Here is a 24510-nt window from a genome sequence, read left to right as displayed (position 1 = left end):
GGGGTTGAGATTCTAAATTGAAGAAAGGACAATTTTGATTATATCTGAAAAGAACTGGAAAGTGTGGATTGGGACAGATGGTTTTTTGGCAAAGGTGCACTTTATAAGTGGGAGGCCTTTAAAAGTGAAATTTTGAGAGTACAAAGTTTGTACGTTCCTGTCAGAATAAAAGGTAAAATTAACAGTTTTAGGGAACCTTGGTTTTCAAGAGATATTGAAGCCCTGGTTAAGAAAAAGAAGGAGGTGCATAGCAGATATAGGCAAGTAGGAACAAATGAGGTAATTGAGTATAAGAAATCCAGGAGAACACTGAGGACATTAGGAGTGCTAAAAGAACACATGAGGTTGCTTTAGCAAGCAAGATGAAGGAGAATCATAAGAGCAAAGAATAGCAAGGGACAAAATTGGTCATTGTCAGGAGGAGGTGATTTTGTGTTGATGCAAATTAGGGTGGATAAATCGCAGAACCTGACAATGTGTTTCCTCAGACCTTGTGGAAGGTTAGGGCAGATATTGCAGGGGGTCGGGCAAAGATAATTAAGATGTCTTTAGCCATGAGTGAAGCACCATAATACTGAAGGTCAGGGATAAAGTCCTAAAATATTCAATTTATTTCCAATCTATTTAACTTGTCCCTGTACAGTAACTCAGGTCATTAATTCCCAGCATTCATGTAAATTTTACCTGCAACATTTCAAATTTATTTATATCTTTCCTGTATGTTGGTGATTAGGACTGCATGTCATACAATACTCCAAATTAGGCCTCACCAATGACTTATGCATTTTCAATATAACATCTCAACTCATGTACTTAATGCCAATGATTCAAGAGCTCTCTGTGATCCACTCTCCCTGTGATGCCACTTTCAAGGAATTACGGTATTCCCAGATCACTTTGTTCTACCCCACACCTCAGTGCCCTACAGTTCACTGTGTAAATCTTACCCTTGCTTATCCTCCCCAAGCAAAACACTTCACACTTGTCTGCATTAAATTAAATCTACCATTCCTCAGCCTATTTTCCTAGCTGATCCGGTTACTTTTCAATATTTTATAGCTTTTGACATTGTCCACTTCACCCTAATTTTGGTATCAACTGCAAATTTATCAAGTCATGAATATAAATTATAAACAACAATCGACCCAGCACCAATCCTTGCGGGATGCGGGATGGTTTTTTGAACCAACATGTTGAGGAACCAACTAGAGAGCAGAACCATTCTAGACTGGGTTTTGAGCAATGAGGAAGGGTTAATTAGCAATCTTGTCGTGAGAGGCCCCTTGGGTAAGAGTGACCATAATATGGTGGAATTCTTCATTAAGATGGAGAGTGACATAGTTAATTCAGAAACAAAGGTTCTGAACTTAAAGAGGGGTAACTTTGAAGGTATGAGACGTGAATTAGCTAAGATAGACTGGCAAATGACACTTAAAGGATTGATGGTGGATATGCAATGGCAAGCATTTAAGGACTGCATGGATGAACTACAACAATTGTTCATCCCAGTTTGGCAAAAGAATAAATCAAGGAAGGTAGTGCACCCGTGGCTGACAAGAGAAATTAGGGATAGTATCAATTCCAAAGAAGAAGCATACAAATTAGCCAGAAAAAGTGGCTCACCTGAGGACTGGGAGAAATTCAGAGTTCAGCAGAGGAGGACAAAGGGCTTAATTAGGAAGGGGAAAAAAGATTATGAGAGAAAACTGGCAGGGAACATAAAAACTGACTGTAAAAGCTTTTATAGATATGTAAAAAGGAAAAGACTGGTAAAGACAAATGTAGGTCCCCTACAGACAGAAACAGGTGAATTGATTATGGGGAGCAAGGACATGGCAGACCAATTGAATAATTACTTTGGTTCTGTCTTCACTAAGGAGGACATAAATAATCTTCCAGAAATAGTAGGGGACAGAGGGTCCAGTGAGATGGAGGAACTGAGCGAAATACATGTTAGTAGGGAAGTAGTGTTGAGTAAATTGAAGGGATTAAAGGCAGATAAATCCCTAGGGCCAGATGGTCTGCATCCCAGAGTGCTTAAGGAAGTAGCCCAAGAAATAGTGGATGCATTAGTGATAATTTTTCAAAACTCGTTAGATTCTGGACTATTTCCTGAGGATTGGAGGGTGGCTAATGTAACCCCACTTTTTAAAAAAAGGAGGGAGAGAGAAACCGGGGAATTATAGACCAGTTAGCCTAACGTCGGTGGTGGGGAAACTGCTGGAGTCAGTTATCAAAGATGTGATAACAGCACATTTGGAAAGCGGTGAAATCATCGGACAAAGTCAGCATGGATTTGTGAAAGGAAAATCATGTCTGACGAATCTCATAGAATTTTTTGAGGATGTAACTAGTAGAGTTGATAGGGGAGAACCAGTGGATGTGGTATATTTGGATTTTCAAAAGACTTTTGACAAGGTCCCACACAGGAGATTAGTGTGCAAACTTAAAGCACACGGTATTGGGGGTAAGGTATTGATGTGGATAGAGAATTGGTTAGCAGACAGGAAGCAGAGTGGGAATAAACGGGACCTTTTCAGAATGGCAGGTAGTGACTAGTGGGGTACCGCAAGGCTCAGTGCTGGGACCCCAGTTGTTTACAATATATATTAATGACTTGGATGAGGGAATTAAATGCAGCATCTCCAAGTTTGCGGATGACACGAAGCTGGGCGGCAGTGTTAGCTGTGAGGAGGATGCTAAGAGGATGCAGGGTGACTTGGATAGGTTGGGTGAGTGGGCAAATTCATGGCAGATGCAATTTAATGTGGATAAATGTGAAATTATCCACTTTGGTGGCAAAAATAGGAAAACAGATTATTATCTGAATGGTGGCCAATTAGGAAAAGGGGAGGTGCAACGAAACCTGGGTGTCATTATACACCAGTCATTGAAAGTGAGCATGCAGGTACAGCAGGCGGTGAAAAAGGCGAATGGTATGCTGGCATTTATAGCGAGAGGATTCGAGTACAGGAGCAGGGAGGTACTACTGCAGTTGTACAAGGCCTTGATGAGACCACACCTGGAGTATTGTGTGCAGTTTTGGTCCCCTAATCTGAGGAAAGACATCCTTGCCATAGAGGGAGTACAAAGAAGGTTCACCAGATTGATTCCTGGGATGGCAGGACTTTCATATGAAGAAAGACTGGATGAACTGGGCTTGTACTCGTTGGAATTTAGAAGATTGAGGGGGGATCTGATTGAAACGTATAAAATCCTAAAGGGATTGGACAGGCTAGATGCAGGAAGATTGTTCCCGATGTTGGGGAAGTCCAGAACGAGGGGTCACAGTTTGAGGATAAAGGGGAAGCCTTTTAGGACCGAGATTAGGAAAAACTTCTTCACACAGAGAGTGGTGAATCTGTGGAATTCTCTGCCACAGGAAACAGTTGAGGCCAGTTCATTGGCTATATTTAAGAGGGAGTTAGATATGGCCCTTGTGGCTACAGGGATCAGTGTATGGAGGGAAGGCTGGTGCAGGGTTCTGAGTTGGATGATCAGCCATGATCATAATAAATGGCGATGCAGGCTCGAAGGGCCGAATGGCCTACTCCTGCACCTATTTTCTATGTTTCTATGTTATGGCACAACACTAATCAGAGAGACAACCATCCACTACCAATCCCTGGTTTCTCCCAACATTAAATCCAATTGACTACTTCATCCTGAATGCCAAGCAACTGAACCTTCTGAACCAGCCTCCCATGTGGGATTTTGTGAAAGTTTACACAGGTGCACCTCAGAGATGTCTCCCTAGCCCAGTGCTGTACTCTGTCTACACCCCTGACTGTGTGGCTAGGAACAGCTCAGATCCCATCTATAAATTTGCTGACAGAATTTGAGATGATGATGATGATGATGATGAGAGGCCATACAGGGGCGAGATATATTAGCTAGTTGAGTGGTGTCACAGCAACATCCTTGCACTCAACATCAGTAAGACCAGAGATCTGATTGTAGACACCAGAAAACGTGAGACAAGGGAACACACACTAGTCTTCATAGAGGGATGAAAAGTAGAGAGAGTGAGCAATTTCAAGTTCCTACGTGTTAATATCTCTGAAGATCTATTCTGGGTGCGACATATTGATGCAGATAAAAAGAAGGCACAACAGTTGCTATATTTCATAAGGAGTTTGAGGAGATTTGCTATGTAACCAAAGACACTCGCTAATTTCTACAGATGTACCGTAGAGAATATTCTAACTGGCTGCATTATTATCTGATATGGGTGGGGCTACTGCACAGAATCAAAATAAGCTTCAGTGAGCTGTAAACTTAGTTAGCTCCGTCATGGGCACTAGCCTCCCTAGTACCCAGGGCATCTCCAAGAAGCAATGCCTCAAAAACGCAGCATCCATCCCAGGGCATGCCCTATTCTCATTGCTACCATCTGGAAGGAGGTACAGGAGCCTGAAAGCACACATTCAAAGTTCAAGGTAAATTTTATTATCAAAGTACATATACGTCACCATATACAGCCTTGAGATTCATTTCCCCGTGGGCATACTCAGCAAATCTATAGAATAATAAATATAACAGGATCAATGAAAGACCAACCAGAGTGAAGACAATAAACTGTTCAGCGGCAACAATTCAGGAGCAGCTTCTTCCCCTCTGCCATCCAGTTTCTGAATGGACATTGAACCCATGAACACTACCTCGTTACTTTTTTTGCACTACTTAATCAAATTTAATTATCTTAATTCCTGTAATTCACAGGTTTTTGTCAATTATTAGATACTGCATTGTATTGTTGCCAATGATAGTAGTTCTGATTCCGATTTTGAATTTACTTTGAGCTTTGAACTTTCACATTGGAAATGTATCAGTTCTGACAAAGGGTCTCAGCCCAGAACGTCAACTGTACCTCTTCCTGTAAATGCTGCCTGGCCTGCTGTGTTCCACCAGCATTTTGTGTGTGTTGCTTGAATTTCCAGCATCTGCAGATTTTCTCGTGTTTGCTCTGATATCTGTTGACTTGGGCTGCCAGCAGCACCTTTTAGATATTCAATAGCACAGTAATAGGTTTATAGTCATTATAAGAAATTCATACAATTCACAGAGTAAGCAATTGCAAAACTTGCATAAACAAATAATTTAAGTAGTGAAACTTTATTTAAGCATGCCACTTTAGGGTAGTCAAAGTCTTCTTTACAGTGGACATTCAGGTTAGTTGGAGGCATTGACATTAGACTGCTAAATAAAGCTTATAGTAGATTTGTTGATTTCAGAATCAGAATCAGGTTTATTATCACCAGCATGTGACGTGAAATTTGTTAAGTTAGCAGCAGCAGTTCAATGCAATACATAATATAGAAGAAAAAAAAATAAAATTTTAAGAAGTGAGGTAATGTCCAGTGGTTCAATGTCCATTTAGGAATCGGATGGCAGAGGGGAAGAAGCTGTTCCTGAATCGCTGGGTGTGTGCCTTCAGGCTTCTGTACCTCCTACTTGATGGTAACAGTGAGAAAAGGGCATGCACTGGGTGCTGCCTTTCTGAGACACCGCTCCTTGAAAGTGTCCTGGGTACTTTGTAGTCTTGTACCCAAGATGGAGCCAACTAAATTTATAACCGTCTACAGCTTCTTTCGGTCCTGTGCAGTACCCCCCCCCCCCCATACCAGACAGTGATGCAGCCTGTCAGACTGCTCTCCACAGTACATCTATAGAAGTTGACACACCAAATCTCTTCAAACTCCTAATGAAGTATAGCTGCTGTCTTGCCTTCTTCATAACTGCATTGATATGCTGGGACCAGATTAGATCCTCAGATCTTGACACCCAGGAACTTGAAACTGCTCACTCTCTCCATTTCTGATCCCTCAATGAGGATTGGTATTTGTTCCTTCGTCTTACCCTTCCGGAAGTCCACAATCAGCTCTTTCATCTTACTGACATTGAATGCCAGGTTGTGGCTGTGGCACCACTCCGCTAGTTGGCATATCTCACTCCTGTATGCCCCCTTGTCACCACCTGAGATTCTACCCACAATGGTTGTATCGTCAGCAAATTTATAGATGGTATTTGAGCTATGCCCAGCCACACAGTCATGGATATAGAGAGAGTAGAGCAGTGGGCTAAGCACACACCCTTGAGGTAAATCAGGATTGTGAAAATGATAGTATTAAATGCTGAGCTATAGTCGATGAACAGCATCCTGACATAGGTGTTTGTGTTATCCAGGTGGTCTAAAGCTGTGTGAAGACCATTGAGATTGTATCTTCCATTGACCTATTGTGGCAATAGGCAAATTGCATTGGGTGCAAGAGGGCACTTCCGCCTATAGCAGTAAGAGGTTGAAAATGTCCTTGAATACTCCCGCCAGTTGGTTGGCACAGATTTTCAGAGCCTTACCAAGTACTCCATCGGGACTTCCGCCTTGCAAGGTTCACTCTTTAAAAGCAGCCTAGCATCGGCCTCTGAGACAGAGATCACAGGGTCATCAGATGCAGCAGGGATCTTCACAGCTGTAGTTGTATTCTCCCTTTCAAAGCGTTGAGTTCATCTGGTAGTGAAACATTGCTGCCATTCATGCTATTGGGTTTGGTTTTGTAGGAAGTAATGTCTTGCAAACCCTGCCAGAGTTGTCGTACATTGGATGTTGCCTCCAACCTCGTTCAAAATTGTCTCTTCGCCCTTGAAATAACCCTTGGCAAATCATACCTGGTTTTCTGGTACAAGCCTGGGTCACCAGACTTGAATGCCACAGGACTAGCCTTCAGTAGGTGACGTACATCCTGGTTCAGTCTTTGTAGACACACACTCATCCACACAGGCTTTAATGAAGTCAGTAACAACTGCAGCATACTGATCCAGTATCAAAGATGAATCCCTGAATACAGTCCAGTCCACTGATTCAAAGCAGTCCTGTAGGCGCTACTGTGCTTCCCTTGTCCATACCTCCTTGGTCCTCACTGCTGGTGCTGCAGTATTCTGTCTCCGCCTATATTCAGGGAGTAGAAGTACAGTCAGGTAATCAAACTTCCTGAAGTGAGGACGTGGAATAGCATGGTAGGCATTCTTGCTGGTGGTGTAGCAATGGTCCAGTGTGTTGTTTCCAGTGATTTGTTATCAGTACAAGGTGTTCCAAATGTAATATTAAGTATAAATTTTATTTTAAGATTCTGAATTAAGCTTCCTCGTAATGACATACTATTTGCAAAACTTTCACTTGAAACTGTCATATGTTTATGAACGTATCCTACGGTGCCATTATTTTACAGATAGTCTTCACATTAATTACATTGCACATGAGCAGTAATGGAACCTGTACAGAGGACTACTTGGCCATCCATGATGTTGCTGCAAATCCTCCTACACTCCTTGGAAAATATTGTGGAAAGCTACCTCAGCCAGTTGTTTTTACCTCAACTGGAAGGACACTTGTACTAGAATTGTCTCATCCAATGCCAGATCTTGGATGGGGAATTTCAGCTGAATACAAATCTATTATTAGTAAGTATTTATAAACACAAAAGCTACAGAAATCTTTCTCTTACATGAACCTATAAGAATGTCAAACATTTCAGCTTTGAAAAACATTTGCAGCACTGTTTATCACGTTTTTAGATTTCTCAAGTGCCTTCGATACCATACAGCCCTCATTGCTGGGGGAGAAGCTCCATTCAATGCAGGTTGGTACTTCCATTGTATCCTGGATAATGAACTATCTGACTGGCAGACCACAGTATGTGCAGCTTCAGAGCTGTGTGTCAGACATGGCTACAAGCAGCACGGGGGAATGTATCAGCTCCCTTCCTGTTTACCCTGTATAGCTCAGACTTCAGCTACAACACTGAGTCATGTCACCTGTAGAAATTCTCTGATGGTGTATCAATAGTTGGGTGTATAAAGAGAGGAGGACGGGAGAATGAATAAAGTGCCTAGTGGAGGACTTCGTCAAATGGTGCAAACTGAATCATCTGTAGCTCAACATCAGTAAGACAAAGGAAATGGTGATGGACTTTAGGAAGGCCAAATCTGTACTGCTCCCTGTCACTATTGATGGTGAGGATGTAAATGTAGTGAGGAGGACCAACAAGTACCTGGTGGTGCACCTGGATGACAGACTTGAGTGGAGCACCAACACAGAGGATATGTACAAGAAGGGCCAGAGTTGCCTCTATCTCCTGAGGAGACTGAGGTCCTTTGGAGTATGCAGGCCTTTCCTTCACATTCTACCAGTCAGTTGTCGTCAGCACAATCTTGCTTGTGGTGGTATGCTAGGCAATGGCATCAACACGAGTGATGCCAACAGGCTCAATAAACTGATTAGAAAGGCTGGCTCTGTCTCTGCCAGATCCATGCTCTCAACTGTCAGTTCTTAACCTTCCTCACATCCAGTAAGGTTCAGAAGATCACCCGTCTCCAGATCACAGATCCTGCCACCTCCAAGTCTGGTGGCCCTGGACACCCCTAGACCATGATCATTCCTGCTTCCTGCTCAGGTCTTAATTCAGTTGGATGCCCTCAGATCACGGATCTCACCAAATCCATCACTGACCCCACCAACACCTGTTCCAATGGCTCCACAGCCTCTAACTCCAGCTCCAGAATGGACCTTGACTACCACCATCTCCAGGCCAAGACTTTACTCACTGCTGCTGGGCCTCCAGTTTCATCTTTCCCCACCACCACTCTCCAACCACTTTCCACACCCTGCACAGATGACCGCCTTCTATCTTCAACCCTCTTCTCTGATTCCTGCTCTAGATTGCCAACAAGACATGAACCATTTCAACTTCAACACTTCTCTCTTCAAACCTTACCCCTTTTGAACACACTGCCCTCCACTCTCTCTGCACTGATCCCAACATTACCATCAAACACACAAAGTGGGATGCTTTTGTAGTGTGGCACACTGATCTCTACTTTACTGAGGCCAGGCACCTCCTCATAGCTACCCCTTGAAGAGGAACCCACTCCAGGCCATTAGAAAACTATCTCTGACTTCATCACTGACCTCATCAAGTCTGAAGAACTCCCATCCGTTACCATTAAACTCAGTCTTCTTACCCTGAACTCTACCTCCTACCCAAGATCCACAAACTGGGCTGTTCAAGTAGGCCTATTGTTTCTGGCTGCTCCTGCCCCACTGAACTCTTGTCCTCATACCTCAATTCCATTCTATCCTTCTTGGTTCAGTCCCTTCCCATCTATATCCATAACACCTCCCATGCCCTCAATCTCCTCAGTAATTTTTAATTCCCTGGCCCTGACCACCTTATTTTCACCATGGATGTTCAGTCCCTATACACTTCTATCCCCCCTATCAAGAAAGCCTCAAAGCTCTCCACTTCTCTTATGACAGAGGAACCAACCAATTCCCCCTCCTCCACATGGTGGAACTGGTCCTCACCTTCAATTTTTCCTTCGACTCTTCCTACTTTCTCCAAACACGAGGGGTAGCCATGGGCATCCACATGCACCCCAGCTATTCCTGCCTCTTCATTGGCTATGTACAGCAGTCCATGTTTGAGGCCTTCCCCGGTTACTCCCCAAGACTTCCTCTGCTACATAGACAACAGCATTGGTGCTACTTCGTGCACCATGCTGCACTTGTCACTTCTATCAAATTTGCCTCTAACTTCCACACTGCCCTTAAATTCACTTGATCCATCACCTCCCTCCCCTTACTTGATCCTTCTGTCTCCATCTTGGGAGGCAAGCTGTCAACTGACATTTTTATAAACCTGCTGATTCCCACGGTTATCTTAATTATACCTCTTCCCACCCTATATCCTGTTAAAATGCTATTCGTTTTTCCTCAGGTCCTTGGCCTCAGTCACATCTGTTCCCAGGATGTGGCTTTCTGTTCCAGAGATCAGAGATGTCCACCTGCTTCAAAGAATGGGGTGTCCCTCCCTCTACTACTGATGCTGCTCCCATCTGCATCTCCTCCATTTCCTGGACATCTGCACTCACCCCATCATTTGCCACCTTAAGAATTATAGAGTTCCTCTTGTCCTTACCTACCACCCCATCAGCCAACGCATCCAACAAATCCTCTGCAACTTCCGCTGGCTCCAAAGGGATCCTACCACTAAACATATCTGTACCTCCCCCCACCGAACCCCTGCTTTCCACATGGATTGCTCCCTGTGATTCCTTCACCCATTCACCTCTCACTAATCTTCCTTGCAGTAATTATCCCTACAAGTGACCTAAGTGCTACACCTGCCCATACACGTCTTCCCTTACTTCCATTCAGGCCCTAAACAGTCCTTCCACAAAAGGCAACACTTCATCTGTGAATATGCTGGGTTCATCTATTGTGTTCAGTGCTCTCGTTGCAGCCTCCTCTATATTGGTGAGATCCATCATAAATTGGGGGACTGATTTGTTGAATACCTTCGTTCCATCCTCCAGAAGTGGAACTTCCTGGTGGCCGAACATTTTAATTATGATTCCCATTCCGACAAGTTGGTCCATGGCCTCCTCTTATGAGACGAGGCCACCCTCAAGTTCACCTGGTGCAAGGAAAATCAATTTCTCCTTCCAGTAAAAAAAATTGCCCTTCTCCCCTCTTCATCTATTCTTCTACTTTTATCATGGGTCCTCTCCTCCTTCCCTTTCTCTTATGGTTCACTCACCTCTCTTATCATATTCCTCTTTCTCCAGAAACTGGCTTTCCACCCACCTGGCTTCACCCATCACCTTCCAGCTAGCCTCCTTCCCCTCATCCCACCTTTTTATTCTGGCATCTTTCCCCTTCGTTCTCAGTCCTGAAGGGTCTCAGTTAAAAACGTTATTTCCATAGATGCTGCCTGGCTGCTGAGTTCCTCCAGCATTTTTGTGTTTATGAACAAGAGACCACATCTGATGCAGCTCAATAGAATATGATGAACACTGAATCAGTTTGGCTGCTGCACTAATTTATATGCATTAATTTCATACTAAATTTGATAATTTGGAGTTTGAGCTTAGATGTGCTTCCTTATGATGCAGGACATGATGTATGCAAGAGACTAAAAAATCAATTTTCATCGTAAATCTGATTTTTGCCCCATAAAACTGGCCACACCTTCCAGTTGAGTCAATTACTATTGAGAGTTTCATTTCATTATGCTATTTGCAGATCTTTGAATTCTAAAAGTGAAACTGGATCTTTTAGACACAAGAACTATGTATAAGTCATTGAAGAACTTTAGAAGTACTGTTCAATTCTTATCTGGAAAATCTAATGAGGGAAGAGTTTTATTACTTATTAAAATAGCTTTCATTAAACTGCATTCAAATTTGCAATTTAAGTAATTTGGTAGAAAAAAAATGTTAGACGAGGAAAGGAAATGAAGGCGAGGAATAACACAAACAAGTTCTCAGACATGGTTATCTATGATTGACACAGTTGAAGCAGCAAGACCATTTGAGGTAGCAACTTTTAAAGTTTGGAGTCTAGACTGTAGTCACAGCTGATGAATGTCCTTCTGGATCCACAGTGCCCTGATACATGGCCATTTGGAAATTAAATATGTTGCCTCCTTACCTGATTTCTGGGAATCCTTCAAGCACTGAAGCTGTGCACTGCTATAATAGACTTCCCCTGATGAACCAGCAACGACAAGGGCACAAGCTACCGTTACCTTTGAAGAGTATGGCCAGTACACTTGCAGTACTTTTTTTAGACAGTCATTTCAGAAGGAGAGAAGAGATGTAAAAGCATTAGATATTTGCATTCTTTGTGAATTCTTTGCCTGTGCTGCAACTTGTTGTCCTAGAGATATGGTCTACAGGAGGGGGGAGCTCTACGTCAGTTGGTTTCCAAGCACAAGAGGGCCCCTTCCTCCTATGGATATACAGCCATCATTCGTAAGGCCAGTGATGTTGTGGGGATGGAACTGGACTCTGTCGGTGGTGTCTGAAAAGAGGATGCTGTGTAAGGTGCATGCCATCTTGGTCAATGTCTCCCATCCACTACATAATGTACTGGTTGGGCACAGGAGTACATTCAGCCAGAGACTCATTCCACCGAGATGCAACACAGAGTGTCATAGGAAGTCATTCCTGCCTGTGGCCATCAAACTTTACAACTCCTGCCTTGGAGGGTCAGACACCCTGAGCCGATAGGCTGGTCCTGGCATAATTTACATATTACTATTTAATTATTTATGGTTTTATTACTATTTAATTATTTATGGTGCAACTGTAACAAAAACCAATTTCCCTTGGGGTCAATAAAGTATGACTATGATCAATTATGTCACATCTTGGGCTGCAAGAGGAATAGACTAATTAACAAGGTAGATTTATGTCATGGTTACTTTAGTGAGTGGTAATAAATAAGAATGTTGTAGTTGAAGGAAGTACAATCAGAAGTGATTTTTGGGTGTGGACTTTCATACATCTCATGATTGTTATTCCTAATTTGCTCCATATTTTGGAGCATCTTACTCCTGGAGATTAACTACGTCCCATCTTCTGCCATGGCATCTGGCTTAGGTAAGAATGGCCTTCTGGTCCCACTGGAATAAAGGAGTTCTAAATTATTGTATTTCCTCCATTAGGATCCCTCAGTCTCTGAGTTCGTTCTTCCCTTCAAAAGGTGTTGTTCAGAAAAAAAAAACCATGCTTGCTCTGCTGTATTGAGATCATGAATAAAACAGCTCAATAGAAATGTACAGGCCCAGACTAGCTCCCCTGTTTGGAACCCAGAATATCTATGTTATTCCCAGTGAGTTAAATATTCAAAACAGCTCACTAAAATGAATGGAGTGAGTATGATGCATGAATGCATGGAATTCAGCAGAGTCAAACTTGTGTTGCCATATCATAATAATTTCCCCATGCATTCCGTGCTCCACACAACTCATTGATTCATTACCTGCATGCATCATCAAGGAAACCAATAACTTGACTACCTTTCAATGTATGACAGTAAAACAGAATCTGATAAAATTGAGGTACATTATAGCAGAAGAGCTTACTGAGAATCATTAATCAGATTCTTGTGCTTCCAGCTGGGTACAAATATCAATTTTATCAGCCGTTACAATTCCATTTTCATCAGAAATTATGGCTGGGCATGTCTAGGCTGGTGATATTTATACCCTCATCATCCGTCCCACCTGATTGGTTAGTTCTCATCCAAGCAGACCTCTGCTATCCCACCTTGTTTACAACTGAATTCCAATTCTTACATAGGACGAGACCTTCATCTTTGTTAAAATCATTTCCCTATAGTTTTATTTCAATGGCTTCCTTTACCAGGCAGTCCCAAAAGCCATTGGCATAGCACAGTAGATTTGTGCCAAAGTCAATCCTATGTCCATTGCGAATGCTATGTTCTGCTACTGCCAATTTCTCCGGGTAACCCAAATGGATACAAATCTTGTGCTTCTTGATATTGAGAGCTGATGACAGTTCTGATGAAAAGCAATGAATGGTTATCTAAAGGAGATAGAGTGTCTTCATGCTGTCATGTTACAATGGAGATCTTAGTGAAAGAGTCAGAAAGCAAATATCAAGGGGATAGGCAAGTGATTCTCCAGACACTTGTAGAGAAGGCAGAAAGAATGCATACCTGCAAAAGCCATGTTCCAGAGTACAGCCCCTACAACCCAGGTGCATTGTCAGTCAAGATGTAGAGATGAAATGCATGATCAAGATTCAGTAAAATTATATTCAAATACTCTATCTTACTGATTCTGTTACTGTTCACAGCCTCTGTCCTGTTTATAGTGGCTTCAGGTCAACAGGGAACATATTTTGTAATAGTCTGTCTCATAACCAGCATTGCCTTGTCATAGTAAACAAAACCGAGCTTAGCACACTACTACCCCATGAGCAATCTATCAATGAGATTCTATAAGCATGCACTTCTATTCTTCTTTCCTTCTGAATGTAGCAGGTGAGATAAAAATTTGAATGCATGTAAAACTCTAGAAAATCTTCAGTTGTAGGTTTTTGTTTAGTTTTGTTACTTCTTGCTCCTTTTGAAGTCCTTGCATTTAACTTGGTTAGATTTGATCACAATTTCTGCCAGCTGTAACTTGGCAAAAAGGTAAGTGCTGTCTATATATATTGCAGAGTTGTGAACGTTGCTTTGTGACAATCAGTATTTAAAAGAAAAGTAATTTTAGTAAATGTCTTTCAGATTTTGGCAATCACTTTTCCTTTCATCTATACTCCAATTTGGTTCTTGGACTATTTAGAATATTAAGTTTATATTTTTCTTTCTTTTTGCAGATAAGAACCCTCCTGAAGTTATTACCTACAACAACAAGGGGAGTTACCCAAATACTTTAGCATTAGTGCTAACTTCTGCAGTCCTTTATTTCCACTACTTATAGAATCTGGAAATTCTAAATCCATGTGCTTTGTACAATGATTAACTAAAATTAAAGCATTTAAGGCAAACTGGGAATTACTGTTGCTGTTAGAATGAACAAGCACATTATTTTTTAAACAGGACAATTAATTAAATCAACAAAAGAAAAAACCTGAAACTGGTAAATATGGAACAAATATTTTTGTGCTGTATTTGCTTAATTAATTGTTTAATCCTGGAGCCAAATATATTGTAATGTGTTCTTGTTTTCATTCACTTCTGTTGTCCTTAACTGAAATAATTAAAGATAGAACACATTTTTGTTAAAAGAAAGCCCAAAAATCAGGCATCCAGCATCCATTTGTAGGGTACTGATTGGCCTACCGAGGGATCAGGAACTCTGCTAGGAAGTATGCATACAGGTATGGCTAGAAAGGGGAAAAGCTATGTCCTTTTCTAACTTAAGCCATCTGCAGGTACAGAAAAGGAACCTCACATCTAAATAGGCATGCTCTGAGGAACCACACATCAGCTAAGTATGGAACTGAGAGAATCTGGAGCCTCAATAACAATCTTAACCTTGATGTAGTCAACTGCCACCATGTTCACTCCTGACTATCACCAATCCTCCCCATAAAAAATTCCTTCCTACCAGTTGATACTAGCCTCCTCAATACTAGCCTTCTGAACCAGGGACTGCAGATCAGAACTTGGTCACTGATAACCTTGACTTTCCTTCATAACACCAATCCTGATGACTGGCTTCAACCTAACTCATGATGCACAAAGTTCACAGCAACACCATGAGTTTGCATTCTTCTGAAGCAATTTCAATTTTAAGGTGATCCAACAATAAATGTCAGGAGATCCAGGGACTCTCTACATCTGGCATACTTTCCAGGTGACTGACAACATCTGATTTTCTAACCTAAATACTTAACAGTCAAAAACTAAAATAACTTCTAAGGGAAATTAAAAGGTCAATGATCAATTTTCCCAAGTGGCTTTCACTCCAAACAGAATATAGTGATTGACTCTAAGGATTTTGCTGTTTAACATCAAATCAGTAATTCTCCATTTGCTGATATGTAATTAACCCTACTTTCATTGTTTAATTCTTGCTCTGCTGGTAAAGCAATTGTGATATTTATGTGAAATTATTTATCATTAAAAATGCTATTTTAATAGTTTAAGACCAAGCATATTTGTCTTTAAATTACAAAAGAAAATTAAAAACATACTCTATCCCATTAAGTTAATCTACAATATATATACATATGCAACCACCTGAAGCTAATCCAGCTGCAAGCACCAAACCAAGGTACTGAATTGTTTGAATCCCAAATTTCAAATACAAATACCATACATAATTCTCAACTACAGTGTAGTTGATGTAGCCAACTAGATGTAGTTTATGATCCATGAAGGTCATCAGTCATTCTAATTTACATAATACTTAAGTATATACACCTAATTTGGATATGAGATGCTTAAAAAGATGTATAGCATGTAGGCTCACAGATAAAATTCTGAAGTATCAATTGACCAATGGAAAAGAAAGAAAGATGCTCAATGTGCAGCCATCCTGCTGGAATACACTGGTCTCAAACTGATATTCCTATGCAAACCAGTGAAATTAGGACTCGTTAAAGTGAAGACTCAAGCTTGGCACCACAGGACAAAAAACTGAATAGGCTGGGCACAACAAAAATATAGAAGTAATTAGTAGTCAGGGAGAGAGAGAACCATTAATGTGAGACCTTTGTTGTGTGTTACCTCATTGGTGACCAGGGAAAGGAAGAACATGGACATTCTACTAGAAGAGCAAGTAGAACTCTTGGCCTGTTTTGGAACAAATAGTACCGTAAATTCAGTTGGGATTCTGCCTAGGGTGAGGGTTTTGGAGCTACAAAGAAAGTTAAAAGGTTGATCCACAAAGCTTTCAAAGCTTTTAGATTACTTCCAGGGCCTTGTGATGCTGAGAAAACATTATTTGACTATTTGATGAGAGGTACAGTCAGCAAGAGAGAACTTCAGATTTCTGAGACATTGGAACCAGTTCTACAGTTGTAGGGTTGTGCATGCAAGTTGCATCTCAAAGATCAGGCCCATTATCCTCAAGAGCAAGTCTGCTCTCGAGTAGCTTAAACTAATTGAGCATGAAATGGCACATTGAAAAAACAATGTACAATTAGATGGCATCAGAAAAATAAGAGGCCTAAGTAGATTTGGAATGAGTCAACACCAATCCCTCCAATCCACTGGAAGGCCATGTAAACCAATGTTGGTGATCTCTCCCAGGCCATCATCCCAACACTAAGGCATTCATTTAGTTGCAGTGGGAAGATTACATCATTTATGTGTCCACACCGAATTCCCAAGTAGATTTTCTATCCTAATTTTACGCACAAGTCACAGAGCGATACAGCAGAGATACTGGGTCTTTGGTTGAGTCAGCCCTTGCCGATAACCCCAGCTAGTCCCAATTTCTGCATTTGGTTCATATTCCTGTTAGCTCCACCCTCCAAGTGCTGGTACTTTAACTTGATACCATTGCGAGAGAGAGATTACCAACCAGGAGAAAGGATTCAGGGATATGCTCAAAGCCTCAATAAAATGCAGCATCTCCATTGACTCTGGGGATTCTTTAGCCCCAATAACTTAAAGGAGAAGATTCAGGATGGTATTGGGAACATGGAGGTCATGCATGAGAGCACACAGATTCCCCATGTCATGGGAAAAGGAGTGCATCACCTTACAAACCACTCACCAACCCCGTCAGGCACTTCCTTCCCCACCTGTGAAGAGTCTGCTTTTTCCATTTTGATGCATCAGCCACAGCAAGAGTAGAAGGACGTCATCCTTCAACCCAAGGGTCTACCAAAGAAGAAATGGCAGGAAAAAATACTCATGAGAATATGATGTTAAAGGGGAAGAGACTGATCACCTTCTAATTTGTGGGTGTAAGGGCCTAGTAGTTAAGTGCTGTTGCCCAAATCTATGCACAGAACAGTTGAATAGGATCCATAAAAAAGATCAAATAAACTGCATGACATGACTGAATAGTTCTGAATGAGTCATACATACAAATAGAATACAAGTAGTAATATTACATAGAACCTAGAATAGTACAGCACAGTACAGGCCCTTCAGCCCACAATGTTGTGCCGACCCTCAAACCCTGCCTCCCATATAAGCCCCCACCTTAAATTCCTCCATATACCTGTCTAGTAGTCTCTTAGACTTCACTAGTGTATCTGCCTCCACCACCAACTCAGGCAGTGCATTCCACGCACCAACCACCTCTGAGTAAAAAACCTTCCTCTAATATCCCCTTGAACTTCCTACTCCTTACCTTAAAGCCATGCCCTCTTGTATTGAGCAGTGGTGCCCTGGGGAAGAGGCGCTGGCTATCCACTCTATCTATTCTTCTTATTATACATCTCTATCATGTCTCCTCTCATCCTCCTTCTCTCCGAAGAGTAAAGCCCTAGCTCCCTTAATCTCTGATCATAATGCATACTCTCTAAAGCAGGCAGCATCCTGGTAAATCTCCTCTGTACCCTTTCCAATGCTTCCACATCCTTCCTATTGTGAGGTGACCAGAACTGGACACAGTACTCCAAGTGTGGCCTAACCAGAGTTTTATAGAGCTGCATCATTACATCACGACTCTTAAACTCTATCCCTCGACTTATGAAAGCTAACACCCCATAAACTTTCTTAACTACCCTATCCACCTGTGAGGCAACTTTCAGGGACCTGTGGACATATACCCCCAAATCCCTCTGCTCCTCCACACTGCCAAGTATCCTGCCATTTACTTTGTATTCTGCGTTGGTGTTTGTCCTTCCAAAGTATACCACCTCACACTTCTCCAGGTTGAACTCCATCTGCCACTTCTCAGCCCACTTCTGCATCCTATCAATGTCTCTCTGCAATCTTTGACAATCCTCTACACTATCTACAACACCACCAACCTTTGCGTCGTCTGCAAACTTACCAACCCACCCTTCTACCACCACATCCAGGTCGTTAATAAAAATCACGAAAAGTAGAGGTCCCAGAACAGATCCTTGTGGGACACCACTAGTCACAATCACAATATTAGCACATGTATGACATACAATTAACATCTCATACAGCATATACTCACAATTCATGTGAATGCTTGGAGCATGTAAGGCTGGTCATACAGAAAACAGCACTGCATTTGCACTCAAAGGAATAATCAGTTACTTGCAAGCTTGTTAGAGAGTAATTTGGAGCTGAGATTGTGTTGAATAAGGCAGAAGGCTATTAGTGGAAGTCTTGGAAATTACTTACATTTAACTCAAGTGAATGTTGTAAATTAGATATAGGAGCCCCAGTAGTGAACAGGTTTTGTTTGTCTTGTGATTGGGACTTGTGTAAAAATCTTTAGAATTAGAAGAGATTAAATGTATAATATACTGTATATTCATGCCTGCAGTGTGAACGGTTGATTGGCAGACCCTGCTTTTGTTGTATGCAACTATGGGTTTTGAATCCCTACCATCTGGCATTTGGCGAGGCCCCACCTCAGTGATGCCGAGGAGTGGAACCAGCAACTTGCCAGGCACAGCACCTCAGTGACGAAAGGTCTCGGCCCAAAACATCGACTGTACCTCTTCCTATAGATGCTGCCTGGCCTGCTGCGTTCACCAGCATTTTGTGTGTGTTACGTCAATGATTAGTTGGGAGTCAACCTCATGTAGAAAGGTCATAGCCAAAATTGTGCTTGAAGAAACTGGTGCAAGGTCATGCAATGAGCAAGCTTGGTCATCAGTACAACCAACTCATTCTATCTGTACCTTCTTCATGTCCTTCCAATAGCCGGCTCTTCCATCTAAATTTGCATCATTGGCAAAATTGCAGGAGATTCTTTCATTTGTTTATTACTATAGATCACAGAAAAACCAATATTTGCAGCTTATTAATAAGATCCTGACAACCTGAAAGTGACCAATCTATTAACACTTTTTTTTGCCATTAACCAATTTTCTATCCATACTAGTATGTTACCACATCCCTACAAGTCTGTACTTCCTACTAGTTCTCCGTGATTTTGCAACTTACTAAATTACCTATCTGCCATTAAGAATCACTGAAATTCATGTCGACTCTGCCTAATCATACTAAGATTTTCTGAGTATCCTTTTATCTCTTCCTTAACAATGCCACTATCAACTTGACAATTGATTCAGGCTAGCTGCCTTTATTATTCCATAATTTCTCTCCCATCCTTTCTTGGTGATATTTAGAGAATTTTTGAAGATCAAATGTATCTGCTTTCACTACTGCCACTTCTTTTAAAACTCTGAGGCCAGCATTATGGCTTCTTGCCACCCTTTCAACAACACCCTGCAGGGCAACAGAAAGCTGGCTATGCCTGATGACTTCTAGCAACAGCAGAGGATCTGTGGTGTCCAGCTGTGTCCCCATACCCTCAAGATACCAGAGGAGAGTATCCAAAACTTTGACATTCTCCTCTGCCTGCACGAGATGTACGGCAGATGCCATCCCATTGGTTCATCACTCAACCTTGGAACATCTGGACAGCAAAGATGCATACATCAGGCTTCTCTTTATTGACTACAGCTCAGCGTTCAATACCATCATCCCCTCAAAGCTAATCAATAAGCTTTAATATCTCCTTGTGCAACTGAATGTGGATTTCCTCACTTGCAGACTTCAGTCAGGTTGAATTGGCAACATCTCCACGATCTCCATCAGCAGAGGTGCACCACAAGGCCTTGTGCTTAGAGCCCCTGCTCTTCTCAGTTTACACTTATGACTGTGTGACCAAGCACACCTCCAATGCCATATTCAAGTTTGCTGATGACACCCTTACATTGGCTGAATCAAAGATGGTGATGAATCAGCATATAGGAGGGAGAATGAAAATCTGGCTCAGTGGTGCCATAACAACAACCTCTCACTCAATGTCAGCAAGACCAAGGAGCTGATTATTGACTTCAGGAGAAGAAAACCAGAGGTCCATGAGCCAATCCTCATTGGATCAGAGATGGAGAGGATCAGCATCTTTAAGCTCCTCAGTGTTATTTCATGAAGACTATCCTAGGCCCAGCACAGCAGCAGTTCACTTCCTTAGGAGTTTTAAGAAATTCAGCACGACATCTAAAAGTTGTTCAAGTTTACATTGAAGTGTGGAGAAGAGAATGTTGATTGGAAGATGTAATGTTGAATCAGGTTCATGGGTCTGGTAAGCAAGACAGAGAACATGGACTGTGAATAAGCACTACTGTGAATAAATAATAAATGTGATTTATTTACAAACAGTAAAAATTCAACTAAACATTCATGTTCCCCAAGTTACAGAAACTACAAAGCTGAATATTCAACCAACATACTTAGCTAAAAGCGCTCAGAGCATACTTTCCCCAATGGTCATGTGCAACGCTTGCCTTAAAGGGAGAGAGAAAGAACCTCAAACACTTGCTCTCTATATATTCAAGATATTTGAAACTGGAAACCAGGCAGCCAACCAATGGGAAAAGAAACTGCAGTTTCAGAACTAACCAATGACAATGAAAGCTACTTTCAACAATCAGAATACAGCACTACCCCTCAAAAATTGCAAATGTGATGATTCAATCCTCAGAATAGTATCCCAAATAAGCTACATATAAAACACAAGAGTACAATATTCAATACTACAAACCCAGTTGTCAACCCCCAGTCTACTACAATGGTGCACAGCCTCCCTGTGCCCCAAAAGGCCCCATCCCAGTGTGTAATAGCTAGTGAGCTGGTCCCCACTTAATCTTATACACTGGCTCTCAGATGTGATCAATACCAGGTGAACAATGTTACCAAACTCATCAGGAATGAAGGTGCAGCAATTTTGACCCAGTGCTACCTACTTGTGAGCAGGTAGTCTAAGGTCATTGAAATCAGTTCCTGGGACAGTCTGGACACCATGCTGAGAAAGGCCATCATTCAAATCCTTCCCTCCTCTGGAACAGCCCTCTTACCGACCGGCATGGATGAGGGGGGGTGCTCATTAAGAGCACTGAGGCGGTAGACAAACAACACCACCCTGCGGGAACCCGGGTAGCCTTCACAACACTTAGCATAGACACAGCCATCCTAGGATACTGTTCCTGCTCACACTTCCCATCCACCTTACACCTTGTACCACAGACCACCTACACCAACACACTGTCAAATGGGGAAATCACTTTAAGAGTCAGGACTTTCCAATTATACGAAGGTTATGTGGGGAAATGCCAGCCCTTAAAGCATTCACTCCACCAGGGCTATTAAGGCTCAAGTCCCTCAAGCCTGTTACCAAACTCTGAGTTGAGGTTGGCTGGAATAGACTACTCCTCCCAACTCCCCCAAAACAGAATGGCCAAATCCGAGAAGCCAGATAATTTCCTCAACAGTCTCTTTCTTGTCAAAGGGATCAATATCAGTGACATCCCTTCCGTGATGCAGTAAGGATCCTCATACAAATTCAGCAATCTGACCCATTGGTCCAGTGTGAAAATTCAAACGCCATCCACGGGAATATATCTCAGGATCTCCCACAAGTTAGCATCCACCACTTTGTCATTCTGTAATGCAGAGTGATACAAATGCACTCACTCCTGATTAGTCACTGGATATTTAGAAAACACAACAACCCTACTGGAATTGCTCCCCAAATGCTATGTCCCTCTGAAATACTGGCATCTCATATCTGGAGTAAGTTGCCCAAATTCTTACCTCATTAACTCAAATTTCATCTGGCCAGTATGAAATGAGTCATCCTTACCAACTGCATGGGGAAAACAGGTAACAGATTAAGACACAATTAACACGCAACAGATTAAGAAAACAAGAAACAAAGTAATTGCTTAAACAACCACAAGAAAAAAAGTAACAGATTAGAACAAAACAGGAAACCCAGGCTGTACTCACCTTCTCAGGCTGCGTCCACACTAGACCGGATAAATCTGTAACCGAAGCTTTTTCTCTCCGTTTTGACCCTCCACCCACACAAACGGTGTTTTCCTCCCCCGAGAACGGAGCTTTTCTAAACCGTTCTCCAGAGTGTGTAAATCTGAAAACGCTGGTTGGGCGGTGTAGTGTGTACGGGGTTACCGGAGCTTTTTAAAAATGCTGTCATGACGTGCCAGAACAGATGGTGGTGGCAGCGCAGCGTTTCATTGTTTTCTTGAACGCAACTTCCAACACCACAACAATGGCGGACGGCTTCATGCATGTGTTGTTTACTTTATTGTCTATGTTAATAGCTTGTTTGGAATTAAACATAGCTACCTACCATGTACAGGCAGCATATCTACATACAAAAAGGTGTCTTTTGTACTCAAAGTCGTTGTGCAATAGATCAGCACAATGTCAACATCATTATCAACCGTACAAAGACGGGCAGTTTTGGAGACGACCCGGCCAAACCAGTACCTGGTGGGACAATTTCGCAAATGAAGTTGTGGTTCCTGACAAAGGGTGTGATAACTTTAGAATGTCCAGGAGCTCCTTCCTTCATCTAAATGAACTATTACTTCCTCACATCAATGTCATAATGGAGGTGCGTTGTGAACGGACCCAAATGCAAGACACAGACACTGAAGTACTAGGAACAGGAATGGACAGAACTAAATGATGGGACAGGACGCAGACTAGGAGTAGGGACAAGAACACGGACTAGGCTTGGGAAGCAGGACCAGGATGAGGGACTGGGAACAAGCAGCCTGGGTGTGGGCTCCGAGCCAGAGACTGGACAAGGACCCAGAACCTGAGTCTTAACTCGGGCTTGGACACCAAAACTAGGTGAAGACGTGACAAGGCTTGGGATCTTGGAGACCAGGCGAAGGCATGATGAGGCTCGGGGTCTTGGAGGCTAGACGAGGACATGATGGGGCAAGGGTACTTCGAGGCAACTCCTGGGCAGGATGCGGGACTCCACCCCAGGGAAGCAAGGACAGGGAGGGACAGACCCAACTGCAGGGTAACGGCAAACGGCCTGGCTTACCTGACGGAGGCATGGAACAGAAAGGGGCAGAACCAACCGCAGGGTAACAGCAAATAGCCTGGCTTACCTGACGGAGGCATGGGACAGAAAGGGGCAGAACCAACCGCAGGGTAACGGCAAATAGCCTGGCTTACCTGATGGAGGCAAGGGAAAGGAAGGGAGCTAGGTCCGGGGTGGCTCCAAGACTCGAGGTGGCCAGTAACCTCAGCGGGTTATGGAACAGCCAAATCCATATCTCGATGACTGCACTAGCCTTCCACCAGTGGGTTGCTCCAAGGGGAGACTGACAAGACGACCCACCAACCACATTCAATCCCAGGGCCACTTATATTCCCAGCCCCAAGATGAGCATCAGGTGCTTATGGTTAAATCCAACCGAAACAAGGGACAGCCGGAAGACCTGAAGTCCGGAGTCCATGGACCGGACCATGACAGTACACACCCACCCCTTCTATGGGAGCCTCCGGGCAACCGAAGAGACTCTCCAGGACTAAGGACGACTCGAGCGGGTGGGGGGGGCAGTGTATACAATCAGGAGGGAACCCCGGGTGACGGGAGTTAGACGACAGTGTCTGCGTTGCTGGGTCCATGAATGGCTGGGTTGTTCTGTCATAAAGAGGGGCGTTGTGAACGGACCCAAATGCAAGACACAGACACTGAAGTACTAGGAACAGGAACGGACAGAACTAAATGACGGGACAGGATGCAGACTAGGAGTAGGGACAGGAATACAGACCAGGCTAGGGGAGCAGGACCAGGACGAGGGACTGGGAACAAGGAGCCTGGGCATGGACTCCAGGCCAGAGACTGGACAAGGACCCAGAACCTGGGTCTTGACTTGGGCTCGGACCCCAAATCTAGGCGAAGGCATAACGAGGCTTGGGTTCTTGGAGACTAGATGAGGACATGAAGGGGCAAGGGTACTTCGAGGAAACTCCTGGGCAGGATGGGGAGGGACGGACCCAACTGCAGGGTAACAGCAAACAGCCTGGCTTACCCGACAGAGGCAAGGGACAGAAAGGGACAGAACCAACTGCAGGGTAATAGCAAATGGCCTGGCTTACCCGACGGAGGCAAGGGACAGGAAGGGAGCTAGGTCCGAGGTGGCTCCAAGAATCGAGGCGGGCAGTAACCTCCGTGGGCTACGGAACAATCAAATCCATATCTCGATGACTGCACTAGCCTTCCACCAGTGGGTTGCCCCAAAGGGAGACTGACA

General features: G+C 43.0%; 1 protein-coding gene across 4 annotated transcripts in view; it reads left to right on the top strand.

Annotated features, from left to right (window-relative positions):
- Positions 1 to 15392, top strand: part of LOC140205050 (low choriolytic enzyme-like) — a 131664-nt gene extending 116272 nt beyond the window's left edge. For all 4 annotated transcript variants that reach the window (XM_072272161.1, XM_072272163.1, XM_072272162.1 and 1 more), the window contains 2 exons: positions 7227 to 7458; positions 14188 to 15392. In XM_072272161.1, coding sequence (XP_072128262.1) covers positions 7227 to 7458; positions 14188 to 14291 — 336 coding nt within the window. In that variant the 3' untranslated portion in view covers positions 14292 to 15392. The remainder of the gene's footprint in view (positions 1 to 7226; positions 7459 to 14187) is intronic.
- The last annotated feature ends 9118 nt before the right edge of the window (positions 15393 to 24510 follow it).

This window comes from Mobula birostris, chromosome 11 (genome assembly GCF_030028105.1).
Source record: "Mobula birostris isolate sMobBir1 chromosome 11, sMobBir1.hap1, whole genome shotgun sequence".
Lineage (NCBI taxonomy): Eukaryota > Metazoa > Chordata > Chondrichthyes > Myliobatiformes > Myliobatidae > Mobula > Mobula birostris.
The sequence above is the reverse complement of the archived record's forward strand: the minus strand, read 5'-3'. Positions and strand labels throughout refer to the sequence as shown.